This window comes from Rhinoderma darwinii, chromosome 3, assembly GCF_050947455.1.
Source record: "Rhinoderma darwinii isolate aRhiDar2 chromosome 3, aRhiDar2.hap1, whole genome shotgun sequence".
In the NCBI taxonomy this organism is placed as follows: Eukaryota; Metazoa; Chordata; class Amphibia; order Anura; family Rhinodermatidae; genus Rhinoderma; species Rhinoderma darwinii.
Genome location: NC_134689.1, coordinates 382,478,973 through 382,500,247, shown reverse-complemented (window position 1 = coordinate 382,500,247; position 21,275 = coordinate 382,478,973). Strand labels below are relative to the sequence as shown.

The 21,275-nt window shown below is 44.6% G+C and overlaps 1 protein-coding gene across 1 annotated transcript; it reads left to right on the top strand.

Moving 5' to 3' along the window:
* Positions 1-251: 251 nt before the first annotated feature.
* On the top strand, positions 252-20,940 carry LZTS1 (leucine zipper tumor suppressor 1). The gene is made up of 4 exons (XM_075858845.1): positions 252-354; positions 15,293-15,768; positions 15,984-16,607; positions 18,974-20,940. The coding sequence occupies exons 2-4, from the start codon at positions 15,403-15,405 to the stop codon at positions 19,478-19,480; spliced, it is 1,497 nt and encodes a 498-aa protein (XP_075714960.1). The 5' UTR covers positions 252-354; positions 15,293-15,402; the 3' UTR covers positions 19,481-20,940.
* The last annotated feature ends 335 nt before the right edge of the window (positions 20,941-21,275 follow it).

Genomic DNA, 21,275 nt, shown 5'->3' with positions numbered 1-21,275 from the left:
GTTCACCCATCTCTTCTCACTGGGGCTATTCTTTAGATGACTGTATATGTCACTTTATAACCTGATACTGATATTGTCAGGAAGTACGTAAAAAAGTAAATATACAAAAAGGGGAGATAAGGATCTTGCAGCGAGTATGTGAGGGAGGATAGAAAAATCAAAGTGTGTGGGAGTCAGATGGAGTTTTATGTAAATGCTGCCTTTTTTTGCTGGAGCCAATCAGAATAAAGACTGCATCTTATCCCGGCCCTTCATTGCTTGCCAATTTGGCTACCAGACTTTGCTGTCAGTGGATAATCGAATGCTGTAAGCTACAGGTCTGGCCTCCGACTGGTGGACTATAAATGGGAGCAGGTGAGTTTAGAGGGCACCCCCCGGGGGGCATTATTCTCAGTAACAGGCAGGGGGCAAATAGATGGGTTTAATGATGTCAATAAAAAGGAGCAATAGTCTGCAACCTAAAAATGCTTTGAACACGCCGTAGATTTCTACAGGTAGAGATGATAGTGTAGAATAGACGTCTTCACCTGAAGATGGTGTAAGTCTTATTTAACATCCTTTTCTAGAAATTATTTGGAGAGAGAAAATGTTAAACAAAAAAACAAAAAAAAGATAACAAATAATAATAATAATAATAATAATAATAATAATAATAATAATAATAATAGAGCCGTAGATGGATAAGCTGATACTCTGCAGAAATGAGGGGGAGTTGGTAATGATCTGCAAGCATGAAGAAGGATGGGGGGGGGGGGCAGAAAGTGGAGGCATACATTAATATTAAGGAACGAGAAAGGAGTAATGCTCTGCAGGAAGGAAGTGGAAGCTTTATAATTGGAGCAATGCTCTGCATGTCTTATAGAAAAGATATAGCAACTTGTTCTTAAAGATTCAGACATTCACTGGAAAGGTATTCCTTCACTTGTAGTCCTACATCAGCTGCTAAGCCACATGTATACCTGTCAATATCAGGTAGTCTTGGAAAGGGTTAATTTATGTAGAATAGTTGGTATTTGACAGGAGAGAAGGACAAGATACAGAGGGGATAAAAGATTGATGCATTTATGTTTGAGACAAGTCAACATTTATGGTGTAATGATCTGCAAGTGAGGTAATAATGGAGCAATGCTCTGCAGTCATGACCCTCAATCCCCTAAGAGCGATGCTCTGCAAATGTCATGGAATGAATGTTTCTGCATGATATGATTCTGTTAAGAGCATCTTTGTTTTGTCGATGATTGATGCTCTGCAGATATTCATTAGAAGAATAGTTTACGCTTTGAAGGATAGGATGATAGTCTGCAGTCCCTAATTTATAAAAGACACCACTAGAATGATACTCTGCAGTCCCTAATTCCTGAGTTCGGTGTCTTTTAGGCAGATGTTCCCACTAAACACATTAAAGGAAACAATGGTGTATGTACATATGTAGCAGAGCTGAGTTTGTCATATATCATCATTATCATTTTGTCATCTTTGATCTTTATATAGGACTTTAGATAAAAAATAACTCATAGGCCAGCCTCAAAGAGTTAAATGGCACAATCACCGCAGCTACAACTGTATTACCAGTCAAGTCCCAGTATGGGAAAAAGGGTTAATTGAAGGATGGTCTATAGGTTACAGGTGGGGAGGGATTAATCGTGCAATGTATTGGAGGGGCTCGGAGTGAAGAACCAGGAATCCTTGTGTGGTTTTGGAGAGGTGAGATGTGTCTGTGTCTCATGTCAGTCAGTTCATGTCTATGGTTGAGACGTTAATGTGTTGTCTATGGCATGAGAGGGGTTAATTGAACACAATCCCTACTGGTCCTTAGAAATGATTGATTCTGTATAATATGTACAGCCATTGGTGCCTCGGGGGTGGCGCTCTGGTTCTTGGGGTTCATTGTGCGTAACAGTTTATAGTCGTGTTTTATTGCAATGGTCGAGCAAATTATAATGAAACGTCTCATTTGGGGAATGAGGGTTTAATTTTTGTACGCAGCAAACTAAACGAAGATGCTATAAAAATACACGAGAGATACTAGAGACAACTATACTTCACTTGTATTTTATCATTTGTGGTTCTCAATCCCATCACTTTGGGGATTTCTCTCTAGTTACAGATGTAGCAGAGCTGAATTTGTCATTTAACATTGTGGATTTCAATTGTGATTACCCATTGAGTAAGATCAACCTGTAAAATCACAGGTAACCAATTGTTATATCACAATCATACAACTGTAGCCCTCTTACACTGCTACTAAACAGCTTCAACTCTGCTGCATCTGACAAACTCAGCCATTACATTCTAATTCTATAGCCCCCCCCCTCCCCCCCATTGTCAGTTGCTTATGGTGTTCTTGATCTTTTTTTTTTTTTGTGTGTGTGGGTCTGTTGCCATAGGATGCTGTCAGAATTTGACATGATCCGATAAAGAGACTGTTGTCCCTGATGGTTGCTCCAGCCTGACTCATGTAGCAGAGTGTGCGTGGGTGGCTCTGCTACCTCTAAGACTATACAGTTGAAAATCAGGGATATGGAGACTTTCTTAGGGGCTGAATGGAGGAGTGTGGGGGAGAATGATGCTTGGATAGAAGAGTCTGAACCTTCCTCCAGGACCAGTAGTGTTGCCTCAATGTAAGGGTTCCTCAAATGTTTTCTTGCCTCCGCTTATGGATGAAAATGTTTCAGTCATCCCCAACCTCCAAGTCGCATTAAACATGAAGTCTGATATTGCGGCAGCATATTATAGAGCAGGAGGAGCTGAGCAGGTTAACATATATCTTTATGGGAAAAGATTCAGTATAACTTATGATTTATTGATGTAAATACTTGTTAATTCTTGGTTTAAGAGTCCAGTGGGCGGACCTACTCAAATAGTGAGAGTTCATACAAGGAAGGCTGCCAATCAATGATTAGGACCGCCCACTAGACTCTTAAGCTTGGAATGAACAGTGGTTTAAATTAATAAATGGCAAGTTATACTGAATCTTTTCCCACAAAACGATATATTAACCTGCTCAGCTCCTCCTGCTCTAGAACATGCTGCCAAAAGATCAGACAGCATGTTCAATGTGACAGGTTCCCTTTAAGTCGGCTCCGACCTGTGGATTTCCTGCTGTTTACAGCAGTTCGGGAGCCACAAGCTGGAGATTACTGCTCTACGGTATCTAAATATTTAAGTAGCCTCTAATGTCAATGACGCCACCAATCGTTTACTATATATAAATCTAACCTTCTTCTACTAGCTCTCAGGGTAAATTCACACGCGGCAGATTTTTTTCAGAAATTTTTTGCAATTTTCCTATTCATCTGTTACAAAAACCCATGCACCTGCTGCAGAAATAACCCCGCTCACATGTATGGAATGGATTTTCAGCTGCAGAAATATCTGCAACAAATCTGCCGTGTGTGAATTCACCCTAATGACTAATCTCTCATGTGTACATTTCCACCAGGAAGTCCTTGCATCCACCTAAAACAGTATGTTAATGGTTAATTATCACCCACATATTACCTATTCATGTTGATCAAGTACCCCTTTATCATGCCGATAAATTCTAACCAGGGTTTAGAGAGCAGGTACAATGGTGTCTTTATGGTTTTTTTAAGGTGGTAAGGTATTTTTTATTACCCTCACATGGGCGCAATTGGCAACAACCTCAAAGGGTTAGTTTGGTTTCTGGATCAACACTGCAGGATAAAGGGTTGAACTCAATGGTCTTAAGTCATTTTTCAACCTTACTATGTATGATAGGGGGTTTTCAGGTGCTATAATGTTATAGCATCTGTATTACAGATGTGTAATGACCTAACCTTTCTTCTAATCTCAACATATACTGAGATGTGTGGCGCGAGATGACCAGCTTTCAAAACAAAACATGATTTTGCGATACTCTGTCACGAAGTGTCTATGATATGTGTGGCCACCCAGTGGTTGTGTTGTGAGTTGCAGCTTGTCAAGGGTTTTGCTAGCATGTCGCGATATTGTATTGAATTTGTTTCATGAGAAATTGGGTCACTCCATGAAATTCAAGAAAAGGTAAGAGTGGGCACATCTATATGGCCACAATAGCCGGACTTCACACGGTTGTACACAACCGAACGTACAACACCAAAGAACCCTATGATACTCAAAATCCGGTTCAGTAGAAGCGAGGGAAGTCTAGGTATTGCGAAAAACCCAGCAAGAAAGTGCAGGCAGGTTGAGGCAGATTTTTTTCTCCCTGCAAAATACTCCATGTGATAAGGGTCTACTATCCAGATCCCCCCTTGTTTTCTTATCGTCCACCCATTTATGCCCTATTATACTTATTAATAAATGGGGGGTTTCAAGTGCAATGTTGCCCACGGTAGAAATGGCAAAATCTTTGAACATTACAAAAATATGTCTATAAATCCTTATACAACTCCAAAAGGTTTAGAAAAACACCTATTAGCTAACCGGAACATTTAACCCCCTACCGTTTGTCATGCTACCCCAGAAACAGTTCTGGACTGAAAGCCATTATCTTGCTATTGCCATTCGTTCTTCTATCGAGGATGACGAGTTATATTTTATTTCAGTATGGCCACTCAGTATATGACCCTGGAAACTATATGGAATGAACTAAGACTTGCTTATGGTTGATATAACTTATGGTAGGGGATCGATCACAGCTTTATTTTACCCTCACCACTATTAAAACCGTTCTTTTAACACTGCCACTAAATACCCATAGCCAGTAATCTAGTGGCACGTAATGCCCAATGGCCACCATAAACTTGACCATGGGATTACAGAGCTCGTTCATTATTACTATTCTTTTCTACCTTTTTCCTTCACCACCTCCCCCCCTTTACCCCAGCTACTATGCAGCACTTTCCTATACCCCCCTTTTCCCACCCAATAAACACACCAAGACAGTGGGTTGGATAAATTCGGCCACAGCAGCCATTTTGATAACACATATAAACATAAACAATATTTTATAGAAACATAACGAGGAAGGGAAGTCCTTGGAGCTACAAATCTGGTGCCAACTGCCAACCTATAATAATATTTACCCCCAACCGTCTCCCTACAGGCTCAGGGGCACCGTTCTACTCCACAGTTGGCTTGCCAAGGATGTAAACCACTCCCCGGGACACCACCCAGCAGGAGCCCAAAATAAGCCCATACCAATGAGCACTTGTATAATTGTTAAGGACCATACCTAAGATGAATCCCCCCCACATCAATTTACCACCAACTCCAAGGACCCCCAATCCGCCACTCGAGCATACTCAGACACCTCTAAGTATGAGAGCCCCCACCAAACAATAAAGCCCACTCAATGCCTTCCTGAATACGCAAGGCCCAGAGATCAATCCCTACCGCATTTAGATGGACTCCATCGCCTAACCAAAAATTGCCCTGGCCATCTTCAAAATCGTAGTGCTGTACGAAAAACGCCCCATTCCTTACTACAAAACTAGAGACCGCCCTATTCACCTTCACACTCGCCTTGTTAATACGGAACACCGACCGCGCTTGTCTCCAAGCTCTGCGAGGCACAATCTCGGACCAAACCACCTTCACCAGTGGAAAGCAAGACCAGAGGTGAAGCAGATCATATCTAATGGCTCTGATTAACTCCCTAAAAGGACTTATCCCCAAGTCGTTACCTCCCACATGGAGGACCAGCACCTCTGGTGCCCTATCCAATTGCGCATAACGGTGAAAATCAGGTAGCACCCAATTCCAGACCATACCTCAAGTGCCCAGCCAACGGATAACCACGGTGGACCTCGGAAACCCCAATTGTCGCCCATCAGGGCGGACCTCCGCCCTCAAAGCCCCCCAGTGCACGTAGGAGTGCCCAAGAATCCACAACAATGAGGGTAATCCACCTACAAGATAAAACGGAACAATGAAGGAAAAACAAAAAACCGCATGGATTTTGTTCCGGGAGGGGAGGGGGGAGAAGTTTCACAACTATCAACTAGCAACAGTCAAACAAAATGAGGCCGAACATAGGACTTATACCGCATGGATTCCCAATGACCTATCCGTTGAACTACCTCAGGCCCCAACCCCCAGGAAGCCACTTCCGTAGCGGCCCCGATACGGAAAAAATGAGGAGCATATACGGACCCATCTAAACCCAAAACCCAAAGACATTTCCGAAAAACCCATGTGAACAGATACCGGGCCAAAAAGGAACCGTCATCATGGCACAGTAGTTGACCACCAGTACCCTTCCTGATTGCCGCATAACAGGCAAAACAAGCAATTGGGCACATACGCGCCCCCGGAACCGCCCCCAACACAACGCGATTACCCCTACCTCGCCGATCCGTTTAACGTCTAACCCAAAACTCCACTTTGCCTTCCAACCGCAACACATCATCCAACTGTAATCCCCCGGCCCGCTTCGTACTAGGAGCCACCAATTCTCCCACCCTTAGAGCCAGAAAAACGCCCAGGAAAAAGCCAGTCTATACAAAGTCACTTCATAAATTGAAAAGCAAACACCAACTAAGATTTCCCATAGGCGCTCCAATAATGAGAAATACACTGTGGGACGGCCGTCCGGCCGACTCCCTCCCTTGCGATATCCCCTCAGGGCCTGGACAACCAAGAAATCTTTCGTGAAATCCCTGAAACCACACAACTTAAAACCAAAGGCTAGGGCTGACATGAAATGATTTACCCTAGCCACTGACCAGCCCGCCACCGATACCTGACCCAAAAAACCCAAAAGAGCCACCACCTGATCACTTAATGTGTGCACTTCCGACAAACCACCTAACCATGCTTCCCAGTCCCTCCACGCCGCGTCGTATGCTGACCATGTACCAGGCGCTAGAGAGAACCAAATCAAAACTCCTGCTGCTCGTAGACCAAGTCCCACAGCCATTCGGGGAAGGCGATCCCTTCCGATTCAACTTCCGGGGCCAATAGACGAAACTGATCCCACTGCAAGGGAGAGAGAGAATCTGCAATGTCATTCTGAACCCCAGGAACATGCACCGCCACAATCCAAGTATTAAGTGATAAGCACCACAACACTAGCCTGTGCAACAAATGAACCACCGGAGGGGAAGACGCTGACACGTTATTGATTGCCATCACCACCCCCAAGTTATCACAATGGAATCACACTTTGCTGTCCCGGAACCGCTCGCCCAAAACCTCCACCGCCACCAAGTTGGGAAACAGTTCCAGGAGAGCAAGATTTCACACCAAGTCGAGTGACACCCACACCGCCAGCCACTGTCCTACACACCATTGCCCCCCTACAATGTGCGCCAAAACTGACACTCCCTGCAGCATCCGTAAACAGCTCCCAATCAACATTGTCCACTACCGGGGAAAGAAGCAACGACCTCCCGTTATACACTTGCAAAAATTTGCCCCAAACAGCCAAATCGTCACGATGTTCCCTCGTTAAGCTAACAAAATAATGTGGAGCCCAAACACCCTCCATCGCTGCCGCCAGCCGCCTGCAGAAAACCCTGCCCATGGGATAATCCGACAGGTGAAATTAAGCTTACCCAACAAAGATTTCAATACCCGTAGAGTGATCTTATGCAAATGTCTAGCTCTAGAGACCTCAACTCGTAGTGACTCCAATTGATTCCCATGTAGGTGACATTCCATAGCCACGGAATCGATTATGGTTCCGAGAAAAACCTTGCAAGATTTGGGACCTTACGTTTTGTCCGGGGCCAAAGGAACCCCGAAACGATTAGCCACCCATTGGACCGTACCCAGAAAATTAGAACACACCGGGGAACCCGAGGGGCCTATGCAAAGAGAATCATCGAGGTAATGGATGACGAACGTGATGCCTGCCACATCACAAACCACCCATTCAACAAAAGAGCTGAAAGCCTCAAAATAAGCACACGAAATTGAGCAGCCCATTGGGAGACTACGATCCATAAAGTAAGCCCCGTCACAGTAACAACTCACAATCTCTGGCTGTCGGGGTGGACAGGGAGGCGGCGGAAAGCAGACTCTATATCAGTTTTTGTGAAAAGCGCGCCAGTTCCGTAACTCCGCACCCACTCGACCGCCGCATGAAATGAAGTATAAACTACTGAACAGAGTTCCTGGGTCGATACCATCATTAACCGACAACCCACGAGGGTGGGACAGGTGATGAATGAGCCGAAATGTATTCGGCTCCCTCTTTGGCACCATCCTGAGAGGGGAGACCACTAAATCCGGGACAGGGGTATTAACAAACGGGCCCGCCATATGCCCCAATCCCACTTCTTTACGGAACTTATCCGATACCACCCCGGGGTATTGCATTGCCAAGCGCAAATTACGCAGGGAAAAGGGGACCGCATGAGGAGGAGAAGGAATCACAAAACTGAAAACCTTTTAACAACATGTCTCCTCTCGCCCTATCTGGGAACCTATTTAGGTAAGGCTCCATCTCTGCCCACTTCACTAGTGTCCGACCTATGGCTCCCGCCACCTGCACCCCTGCCCTTGCCTTTTTTAAAACATTTGGCGGCCCCGTGAGAAGATCCGCCGCAGGAGGAACAGGTATGCTTAAACTTGCAGCCCACCCTAAACTTGCATTGGCCGTCGTTAAATTGCCAGCACAATCCCAGCCGCCCTCCAATTGTCCCACCCGACTGCCCAGATAAACCGGAGGGGCTGGCGGCTCGGCCCCCCCCTGGAAAGGACTGCCTGAACTTAGCCGGGGCCATCACCCGTAGCCAGAGACCAATGTCCTTATTATCCCATCTAATACTTGGACGAACCGCCTTCCGCTGCCTAAACTGTTCATCAAACCGCAGCAACATTTGACCCCTCATACGTCTGGTGCGCCTCCAAAATAGCACCTATGTAACCAAAAAGGGCGGAACAATCTTCCGGCGCCTTCTCCCCGATGACGTTCGCCAAAATGGCAAACGCTTGTAACCAATTAATGAAAGTTTGAGGTATTAGGCGATACCGACGCTTCTCCTCTTCTTTTTTGCTCCTCAATCCGTTTGCCTTTATCTAAATAAAATTTTTGCAGGGGAAGAAGAGAGAATATCTCGACATATTCATCCTTCCATATCTTCTCCCTGACCTCTTGTTTTAAATGAGCTCCCAAAGGGCCCTCAAAACAGACATAAACTTCACCATTTGCCTTATCGTCCAACCATACTCTATCCACGTCCTTATCTTTTTCAGTCTGCACCGAGATGGTGACCCCACTCACCACCCCCAGGGGGCTAGCACTATCCACGACAGGCCCGACCGACGGAGGGACCCACGCCGCAACGGGAGAAGGAGCATGCGCCAAACCGCCTTCGCAACGTGCCAGAACAAAGCCTAGCAATTCTTGAACCTCCCCAGCCCAGCTACATGCAGGAGACCCCCCACTAGAACCCATCCCTAGAGCCGACCCCCCCTTGGAACCACTCCCAACCCCCGAGGACCTAAAGCTAGCCGGAAAAGTAACAAAAGATGAGACCAAATTACCAGGCTGCATAGGCGCTGTGTCCCGACTAGCCTGGGCAGAAGATTTCTCCTGACAATCCTCCATGACAAGGTCATCCATATCGTCGGCAGCATCCGGTCCTGGATCAACGCCGCATGCACGACAGCCGCGGCCACCTGCAGGGACCTCAGGTAATTCCCCCACTGACCGGGGCTTTCCTGCCATCCTCTCCAGGCCAGTCACCGCAGCCTCTCCTCGCCTCTGCAGCACCGCTGATTGCGGCCTACGCACCACACCAGGGCCTTCTGTCAGACGACAGGCGGGCTGCCCGACTGGCACATCGCCAGGCTGGCCCGCCGCAGCTTCACGAGGTGAAGAATGGGAGACGGGAGGCAGACCCATAGGCACGGGAGCCTGCTCTCCCCTCTCCACAGTGTCAGGCCGGCGAATAGAATTCATCCCGGACCGAGCATTGGAGGCCCGGAGCATCCCACGTGGGGCTCCCTAACCTGCGCCTGACCCTGGGAAGCACTTCCGGGCTAAGGCGTCCAGGAGGACGTGCCCGTCGTGACCGCCGATGCGGGTATGGCGACACCAACTCCCGAGCGGATCGCTGTACTGAACCAGAGACAGTCGCCGATGCAGGCGGCAACCCAGAAGGCCCTGTCAGCGGAAACAGTTCCTGTGACATGTCGACCAGACTCGACCAGACCGGACCAACCGAGCTCCTCTTCAAGCCACGCCATGCCACGCCATACCTCGCTCCGCCACTGCCACCCGCAGCTGTGCAATTAAGGCCTCCATTTGTAGGTAAGAAGCACACAGACACGAACTGAACGCTGTCTGCTCAGTAATAGCGCGATGTTGCCTGCTCCCCCCTATATGACCACTTAACCTCGCCCCCCCCCTTGAGGCCACCACCCCCTGCCACCTTCCCGCTCTTTACAGGCCCATTTTTTAATCCTTCCCTTCCTGTTCCCCTGGTCATGTTGGCCTACCCCTATCCTTGCATCCAGTGTCCGGCCCTTGCTTTACCATGAACCGCCAGCTGTGACGTAAGAAGAATTTACATACATCATAGAATAACATCAACATAACTTCCCAAAAAGGAGCGGTGGGCAGGATTCAAAAAGATCTTCTGGGGGTCTAGGCGAAAAGAGGACAGCTTACCAGGGAGGGGGCAATATAAAACTTATGCAGGGGGCACCTGACTAATCCAATGTGTGTGCCTCCCACTAGCAAAAGCTTTAACCCCTTCTTCAACCCTGTCCCTGCAGTCAGGTAGTGCCCTACATATGCAGTGTGGCCACTGACAAATAGGGGGCAGACCAGTGAGAAGTTTCTTTTTGGGATAGTCTAGGCAAGAGGGTTAAAATCGTTGAACTACATAGGGCACCATTAGTCAACAATCTACTTTTTTTTTGGGGGGGGGGGACACCAGTGATTAATAAAGAAGGGGAAATTTCTGTTTTGGGTTGATACCTGTAGTAATGGTCATCGGCATAAATGCCATAATTTTTTTTACCTATTAGTAACGCAGTGGACTCTCTACGCCAATGTAGAACTGCTGAGCTGGTGCTGTCAGGGCATGCTGGGAGTTGTAGTTTTCAACAGTTGGAGAGCCACAGTTGACGATGGCTGATCTATAGGTTGCTACGCTCTGCTGTAAAGTCCAGCCATGTATTCCAAAATATTATGGTATACACTATACCCCAAACCTGGCATCACCAGTGCTAATAACTCCAGCGAACTCCTGCGCTTTAACCCTTTCCATGCATGCTAGCAGTCCCTATTGTCCTGTTCTATTCAGAAGGCGTCAGACTTCCTGTTGCCACGGAAACAGAATGTGCAGCTTGGAACGCGGTGTACGACATGTGCGTATTTTTACTGTGCCCTTTATGATTGACAAACGATTGCATTGTGCTAGATCACAGGATATTATTATTATTACGTGACATAAATGCCTGCCTTTTCATGGTGTTGGCTGCACATTACTAAATTAGGATATACAGCTGCTTCAGTATCTATGACATGTCTTTATATGATTTATCCCCTAGTATTATATCAGAATGGGCCGTGGTATACATTATATATGGTACAGGAATGCATGGTTGTATATGCATCTACAGTCTCTAAAGATAAGAGTTATATACTAAGCATGCATACTAGCTGTAGGTTCCCGCAGTGCATCGGCCACATACCAGTGTGCCAACCACAGATGCCCCCATAACAGTGTTAGCCACAGGTGCTTCCAGAAGTGTCAAAGATGCCTCCACCATAATTAGAGCCTTCCACAGATTTCGCCATAAGGGTATGTTCACACGCACTGTTTTCAGACGTAATTCGGGCTTTTTATGCCTCGAATTACGCCTGAAAAAAACGGCTCCATTTCGCCTACAAACATCTGCCCATTGATTTCAATGGGTTTTACGGTGTTCTGTTCCCACAAGATGTAATTTTACGCGTCGCTGTCAAAAGACGGCGCGTAAAAAGTGCGTGACACTTCTTGGGACATTTTTGGAGCCGTTTTTCATTGACTCCATTGAAAAACAGCTCCAATAACGTCCGTAAAACACGTCGCGAAAAACGCAAGTTGTTAAAAAACGTCTGAAAATCAGGAGCTGTTTTCGCCTGAACACAGCTCCGTATTTTCAGACGTATTTTGCTAAGCCGTGTGAACATACCCTAACAGTCACAGTCGATGTCTCTATAGCAGTGTGTTACAGCCATAGATTCCCCCATAACAGTCACATATGCCTTCATTATTTTTCACTAGCCTCAATGTTCCCCACTGTGTCAACTATAGCTAACTCCATAAGAGGGAGGCAACTACAGATGCCAACCACATATACCCCATAATAGTAAGGCTTCATGCACACGACCGTGCCTGTAATTACGGGCCATGCTCCCATTGTAAAATATAAAAATAGGACATGTCCTATTTTTTTCGGCAGGTTCCTACGGCATGGACACCCTCCCATAGACATACGGGAAGGTGTCCGTCGGCTATAGAAATGAATGGGTCCGTATTTACGGGCGATTTTACGGTCGTGTGCATGGTGCCTAAGGGTATGTTTACATGGCTTATTTTCGGACGTTTTTCGGCCCGTAAATGGCCGAAAAACGGCCGAAGAATCGGAAGCAGAACGCCTCCAAACATCTGCCCATTGATTTCAATGGAAAAAATGGGTTCTGTTCCGACGGGGCGTTTTTTTACGCGGCCGTTTTTAAAAATGACCGCGTTAAAAAATGACCGCGAAAAAGCAGCCGTTTTTGGAGCCGTTTTTATTGACTCCATAGAAAACAGCTCCAAAGACGGCCGTAAAAAACGCAGCGAAAAACAGCTCTGTATTTTCACACATTTTTTATTAAGCGTTTGAACATAGCCTTACAGATACCTCTATAACAATATCTGCCGGCCACAAATGCCTCCATAAGTCATAGATGCCTCCATAACAGTGTGAGCCTGCCAAACATGACTCCGTAACAGTGATGGATTCCTCCATTAGTGTGTGACTGTCAGAGATGCCCTCACAACATGGCTCCATAAACCAGTCATAAATGCCCCCAAAACAGTGTGTGCCTGCAACATATGGCTTTATTAGTCATAGGTACCTCCATACCAGTGTGAACCTGCCAAACACGGCTCCATAAGTCATAGATGCCTCCATAACCAGTTGAGAATTTGCTCTGGGCAAGCGCTCTGGGAAGTTATTGACTCTCCTTGCCGAGATCCAGCTGTAGAGAGTCTTTAGGGCAATGCTCCCTGGCAAAAAATATGCACAATAGCTCTCCTCGAGAATGAAGAAATAGGTGGCTCCCCTGTAAGTCAATGTCCGCCCGACAGTAAGTTTTCTTCCTTCTCTTCTTCCTGGAGGAGTGCCGTTTAATGGAGTTCTGGAGCGGACGGAGTAGAATCGATAAAGATTTGATAATTTCTTCTACTGGGACACTAGACAAATACAAGTTGGAGTTTTGCCGTTTGCTATGGGCCGACCACCACTTTTTGCGTTAGCATTTATGAATAAGCTCCTCTATCTCTAGATATATCGTGACTGTAAATATATTCCAAAGGATAAATAAAGGACACCACCCCCTCCTTTACTTCTCCGTGCCCATAATCTCATTTAAATAATTTCAGCGCACAATAAAATTTCCAACCGCCTACGTTATTAGCAGGCAGAACATTTTTCATTACTGCTGACCATTTGCCCTGGAAATCAATGCACTTCCAAATGCAACAAATGATGTTTCTATATAGACCTAGCAGAAGATGTAACTTAAAAGACTATATACACCTAGGAAATTATTGGTCTATTTATTCTTGTAGTCATTGAGGTCAAAAGTAGCATATACGGTATATTCGAGCAATGTCGGTTCCTTTGGCCCATAAGAAATAGTGATTGGCTCCAAAGTCAGATCCGAATGCAGTTGTCTTGTGCTTAACCATTAGTGTATTCGAATCTGGGCCCACTTCCCCAGTTTTAAAAACGGCCGCGTAAAAAAACGCCCCGTCGGAACAGAACCCATTTTTTCCATTGAAATCAATGGGCAGATGTTTGGAGGCGTTCTGCTTCCGATTCTTCGGCCGTTTTTCGGCCATTTACGGGCCGAAAAACGTCCGAAAATAAGCCATGTAAACATACCCTTAGGCACCATGCACACGACCGTAAATACGGACCCATTCATTTCTATAGCCGACGGACACCTTCCCGTATGTCTATGGGAGGGTGTCCATGCCGTAGGAATCTGCCGAAAAAAATAGGACATGTCCTATTTTTATATTTTACAATGGGAGCATGGCCCGTAATTACAGGCACGGTCGTGTGCATGAAGCCTTACTATTATGGGGTATATGTGGCTGGCATCTGTAGTTGCCTCCCTCTTATGGAGTTAGCTATAGTTGACACAGTGGGGAACATTGAGGCTAGTGAAAAATAATGAAGGCATATGTGACTGTTATGGGGGAATCTATGGCTGTAACACACTGCTATAGAGACATCGACTGTGACTGTTAGGGTATGTTCACACGGCTTAGCAAAATACGTCTGAAAATACGGAGCTGTGTTCAGGCGAAAACAGCTCCTGATTTTCAGACGTTTTTTAACAACTTGCGTTTTTCGCGACGTGTTTTACGGACGTTATTGGAGCTGTTTTTCAATGGAGTCAATGAAAAACGGCTCCAAAAATGTCCCAAGAAGTGTCACGCACTTTTTACGCGCCGTCTTTTGACAGCGACGCGTAAAATTACATCTTGTGGGAACAGAACACCGTAAAACCCATTGAAATCAATGGGCAGATGTTTGTAGGCGAAATGGAGCCGTTTTTTTCAGGCGTAATTCGAGGCATAAAACGCCCGAATTACGTCTGAAAACAGTGCGTGTGAACATACCCTTATGGCGAAATCTGTGGAAGGCTCTAATTATGGTGGAGGCATCTTTGACACTTCTGGAAGCACCTGTGGCTAACACTGTTATGGGGGCATCTGTGGTTGGCACACTGGTATGTGGCCGATGCACTGCGGGAACCTACAGCTAGTATGCATGCTTAGTATATAACTCTTATCTTTAGAGACTGTAGATGCATATACAACCATGCATTCCTGTACCATATATAATGTATACCACGGCCCATTCTGATATAATACTAGGGGATAAATCATATAAAGACATGTCATAGATACTGAAGCAGCTGTATATCCTAATTAGCCAACCTAGGGCCCCTGGAGGATCATCTGGTACTCAGGTGGGCCAGTCTGACCCACTATTTGATGCATCTATGTTTTCTTAGTAAGTTATTTATTGGAGATCAAAAACAAATGTCATTAAGACATTGCACATAAAGCTTAGTCGCTGTACAATGCTGTATTTAATGTCTCCTTCTTTTCTCCCTTAGGCTCTTTATTTCAAAAGATGGGTGACCCTGGAATATGACCTTTGACCCCTCCATTTCCTCGCCAGCTCCTTGCATAACTGGCCCCCTTATCTGTCCATACTGGAGGCACAATGGGCAGCGTGGGTAGCCTCCTCTCTGGGCATGGCTTCAACAGCAAGCAAGGAAGAGGTTCTCAGCATCGTGGACGAAAGGCGCCCCATCTCAAGAAACTGGGCCGTTGCTCAGATGGAATTCTCCGATTTGGTTTTTCCCAGGAATCAGGACATGCCAAGGGAGGCGGATCTAAGATGGGTCGGAGTGAAGACTTCTTCTACATTAAAGTAAGCCAGAAATCGCATGTGGGGCCAAGGCAGGATTATCATGAAAGAGTAAGCAACACTGAGCCAGAAAGCCAGCCAGTCCAGGAGTATCCTGTGCCAACAAGCAAACCCTGTGCCCAACCCAGCATGATCCACTTTCCCAATCGTCTAGAACTGGTAAGACTTTTGCAGTTATTTGTGTAAATTTTACAGATTGTATCTTTTTGCATAACAGCTATATCGGGTTATGGTTCCAGTTGGTATTAGAAGGCAAGATAAAGTTGAAATAACAGGACTTATTTTTATGGAATAATTATTCAATATCATAATAAATGCAGTTACTTTTGATGTTAATATAAAAGGTGTCTAATAATTGTCACTTTCTTGTTTAGGAAATGAATGCCCTGCGCCCAACACCTCTCAAGCCTGGCATGCGAAGAAACTCAGCAGTTACATGTTACCCAGCTGCAGAGAGCGGCCCTCAACTTTCTCTGTATTACCGGCCAGATCGCGTGCGAGAGGCAGAAAGTCGGGGTGGGCACTGCATAGGTGGTATGTCAGAATCCGGTAGAAACTCCATGTCCAGCCTTCCAACACATCCCAGCAAGCTGGGAACTGTATGCCAACTGGATGCATTACTAATGCCAACAGGTCGTTTTGGAGGCAGTGCCCACAATATCACCCAGAGTTCCCGAAGCAACATGCTAAGCCTGAGAGCAATGTCTTTGTCAGATGGCGGGAACGCTAATAAAATTCTTAGTGTACCCCCTAAGCCAGGTTTAAGGTCTCCTCCGTCTTGTGAAGAGTTGGCAAGATCAGAACCTGGTGAAAACACAGATGAAGTCCACAGAGGTCCATCCAGGTCCAGGCAAAGTTCACAAAGGGGCCAGCGAGGTCAGCACAAGTTACAGATTCAAGTGGCACAGGAACGAGAGTCTATGGAAAGCAAAGTTCGAGCATATGAAAAGGAGAAGAAGATTTCTATTAGTCCATCAATGGACGATACACAGTGGGAGGTGAGACTATAAGGGATTATAAATAAGCAGATTACAGTAGGGGATCATAGCGATGACTACAATTGGAAGGGACGATTACCAGATGAGGTTGGGAATGTAGATTTTTTTTTCCCCTCCATGATCCATATCTTGATCGTAATTCTGGGAATAACCAAACACGATTGCTTAATATTCTAAATACATTTTTATAATCCAAAAATATAGTTGTATGAATGGACAATTGAGAAGCAAAGTCCGAAAGTCCCAATCCTAGGATGACATCCTCTAGGGCTATCTGCTATCTATTTCAAGGATCTTAACCTCTTCCCGCCACAGCCAGTTTTAATTTTTTAATATTAGTTTTTTTCTCCCTGCGTTCCAAGAGGCCTAACTTTTTTATTTTCCTCTATGAGGGCTTTTTTTTTTTTTTTGCAGGACGAGCTTTTTATTTTAATGATGCCGTTTAATATACTATGTAATGTACTGAGGATCTTTTAAAAGTACGTTTTTTGTGGGAATGGAAAGAAAACCAGCAATTTCTCTATTGTTTTTTTAGTTTTGATTTTATGGCGTTCACCGTGCAGTATAAATGACATGTTAGCTTTATTCTGCGGGTCAGTATGTTAACGGCAATATTAGATTTCTAACGTTTTTTTTATGTTTTATAAAATCAAACCATTTGTTAAAAAAATATTTATTTTGTGTGGCCATATTCCGAGATTCACAAAGTTTAAATTGTTCCGTCGACATAGTGGCGTGAGGGCTTGTTTTATTTGGGCGAGCTATAGTTTTTATTGGTACCATTATGGGTTACATATACGAGTTTTTTCACTTTTTATTCCTTTTTATTGGGGAGGTCAGGTGATCAAAAAATAGCAATTCTGGCATTTTTTATTTCGTTTTTACGGTATTCACTGTGCATTATAATGTATAATTCAGATCTTTAACAGATGTGGAAATACCAGGGTTTTTTTGTTTACATTATTTTATGGAAAAAAACAAGAGAAGGGCATTTTTTACATTAATAAAGTTTTTAAGAATATATATTTAAAAAAAAACATTAAAACATCTTTTTGCTTTTTTTTTTAGTCCTACTAGGAGAATTGAACATGGGATTGTTGGAGCGCTTGTACAATACACTGAAATACTTATGTATTGCAGTGTATTGCGCTTTAGCATACTTCTATTAAGCCTCTGGCAGGGCTTAATAGGAGGGCCAAAATGGTAGACCTGGGGGCCCTTATTAGGTCCTGGCTGTTAGAGCAGGGCATCAACTGTAATATACTGTAATATACAGCTGCTACCTGCTGCATAAGGAGTGGGCTCAGTTCCTAAGCCCCATCCATACTTCCCCCTCCTGACTATGACGTACATGTACGTCAAATGTTGTGAAGGCGTTAGAATGTTTTAAATTAGCATAGAATATTAAACCAGATAGATGAAACCTAACCGATACATTCTATGCTTGTCCCCTTTATAATGTTCCAAATAGTACCCAAATAATAGTGTCTGATCAAAAATCTAGGAAATGTAGCTGCATCTTGTGTGGCTGCCTTTCCATAGGTTTGGGCACCAAGCAAAGGATAGTGGGTGCAAATTCTGGGTTCCCATGTCATCAGTGCCAGTGGTGCTCCCTTCAGTAGTAGCGGGTGACACGCCTTGTACCACCGCACACCCTAAAGGGCCAAACCTTAAGCGACAGGGAAATTATATAAAGTAGAGTTGATTTTCTTAGTGATATTGTTTCCAAAATTCTGCTGGTTTCACTAGGAAGCAAGCTTTATTTTATACATCGCTCACCCTTTGTAATGTATGTATGCAATAAATGTGTCCATAGCCTATAATGGCCTATAAAGAGTGTCCTTTCGGCATACGTTCGGGTGGTATATGTTGGTACACTTTTTTTTTTTCACCGTGCTGATAAGTGTAGTCTACTGAGTAACAAAAATCAGTTTGTGAGGAATGCAACTGTACAGCACACTGTATTCACACCAAACGAGCACCACAAACATGGTGTGAATACAGTCTTACCTATACTTAACTCCTCAGGCATATGACCTAACAATTTACTTTCCCCTGTGGTGGCGCTGCAGAGAAACGGAACATTTGCTGCTAGGTTCCCCCACAAATTAAAGCTGATCGCTGGCGGTCCCAGCAGCAGGACACCCAATTGTTGAGGGAGCCTTTTAACAAAAAGATATTGTTCAATCCCATTAACATTCATGTTGATTCAGTTTGTAAAAGTTGTAAAAATATTGTTGAAGAGTTTTCCTTTGAGATTGAGAATGAAAAGAATATTAGAGGTGCAGCATAGCTGAGGAAAAGTGAACAACTTGACAATGGAAAGTAGAGTTTTACATTTCTATTTTTCTCACTACTTCCTGCAGGTATGCCAGAAATCATCAGAAATTGCATCTCTCCGCCAACAGCTACGGGAAACTCAAGAGGATTCTTCCCTTCGAGCCAGTGAAATTCTCAGTTTAAAAGCCCAACTGCGGGAGACTAAAGGCCGAGCAGAGGCCCAGGAACAGCGGGCAAGGGATGCAGAGGACAGACTACGTGTAGCAGAAGTAGACAGAGAGGAGAGAGAAGAGATGGGATCATCCGAGGCCGAGCTGGAGACACTCCGCACAGAGCTTGAGGCAGAGCGACAGAACAACGAGCAGATGACGGATGTGTTCCAGAGGGAGCGGAAGACATGGCGAGATGAGAAGGAGAAGGTTATCCGTTATCAGCGCCAGTTGCAGCAAAACTACCTTCATATGTGCCAACGATGTCAGGCCCTAGAGCAAAGGCTGCGGGCTGTAAGTGGAGAGGACCTGGATGACGGGCCCATCATGACCCTTCCCGATATGGAGCTTTCCTTCCAGGACATATTAGCCACAGAGATATGATTGAATTAGTGGTGTGAGAGAGTGGTTGAGTGCTTTGTGACTGTGTATGGAATATGGGAACTGGTTATGAGGGAGCAGATGCCAATCTACATACTGTAGCGTATGCAGGGAAGTAGCTAGGGAAGGGTTGGTGGAGAATGTTCTTTAAGTGCTTGGTGTCAGGAGGGTGCCAACAAGCCCCTTTACCTTGGCCAGGGTATTTAGATACAGGGCTATAGCAGCAAAATGAATATTTGCCCCTGGTGAAGGAAAGCCCTCGTATGTATAAATGTTAAGTGAGACTGTATGCAACGTGAACATGGTTTGCGAGAGAGCAAATGTGAGTGCAAGCAAAGTGTATGACCATATTTTTGGTTATCTGAGTATAAATGAAAGGAAAAATGTGTTGTGTGTACCTTTTGTGTATCTCTGCTGTGTGCATTGTACAGAGTGGATGTATGTTGCCATGTGCGCTCACACAGTATATTTTGGGTGTAAAAAGAGCCCTTGTTATAACACTCTAGTGGTTCTCTTTGTTCCTTGATTTGTTTTGTGCACATCACCACAATAACACAACCGGTCCATGCGTTGTGGAGTTTGTGACACACGCAGTCTATGTGTGTTCTGTGCACTGGTGGTAGGAGAATGAATATAGACTGTAGAAGGACTCAAAATATGTTGAAATGCCATAAACCTATGTTAGTGACCAGCAATGAAACAGTCACTAGAATAGTCCTCTGCTGGAAGAAGAAAACGTTATTGAACATTGACCACTGAACTCTGATGGAAAGTTGTGCTAATGGAAAAACATTATACGGGACTTTGGCAAAGGGTTGGAAAACATTCTGGAAGAAAATGGATCCAAAATATTAGTACGATGTTGAGTATTGGTATATGAAGGTGCTTATGAATGCAGAACTAATATATAGCAGGGCTAGTGGATCATTGCTGCTCTGATATACGACACAAAGTAGATTTAATAGATTTCATGGGCAGGTTAAGCCGAACAATGCACTGCTGGTCATTTGCAGGCCAGAAAATCAATTGTACATGCCATAGAAAGATGCACTTTGAGGGATTATATGACCATTGTGATGCTAAGCCTTTGTGAATGTATGGGTGGTGGGGATAATACACCAACCCCCTTTTGACAATATTTGGGGTGGGAATATAGTGTCAGGATACTTGGGTTGGGGAAGCCATATTTCTTTGTGTCTGGTGCAGCCTGGAAGCTGTTAACTGGGTGACAAAATCTCAAATTTGATGTTTACATTATTAAAATAAAGAAATCTCCGAGGTGACGTGCTGCTGTATTATGATCACATATAGTGTAATGTTTCTCCTTTCATTGGTCACCATCGATAGTTGTTTGTGTTTTTTATTTCGTATTCAGTATTGTATTGCCAGCTATTCATTCAAAGTTTCTTGTAGAAATGGGCCTCAGGGTGCACTATTAAAACATTATATTTTTTATCTAAAAATTGGATGTCTTACCATATTTTGGAGTCACTTTCTGTCTAACTTTATCTGAAAGGAATCCCAAATTGCTAGGTTCCACAATGCCGATAACTTTGTAGAAAATCAATGTTCAAGAAAGTCTCTCAAAAGAATTGACCGTCTACCGCCACTACATTTTTTCATATTAATCTTACTGATATATTTAGCTAAAGTCCATGTCCATGTGTTGGATGAGAAGGTGTTGTCCATGTCATAACCTCACCATAGCAAGGCAGGTAAAACGACTGTAAGCATTGGACATCACATGTAACAAAGAGTCTAGTGTGGGAATCTTCTTAAAAGAAGAAGAACCCAATCC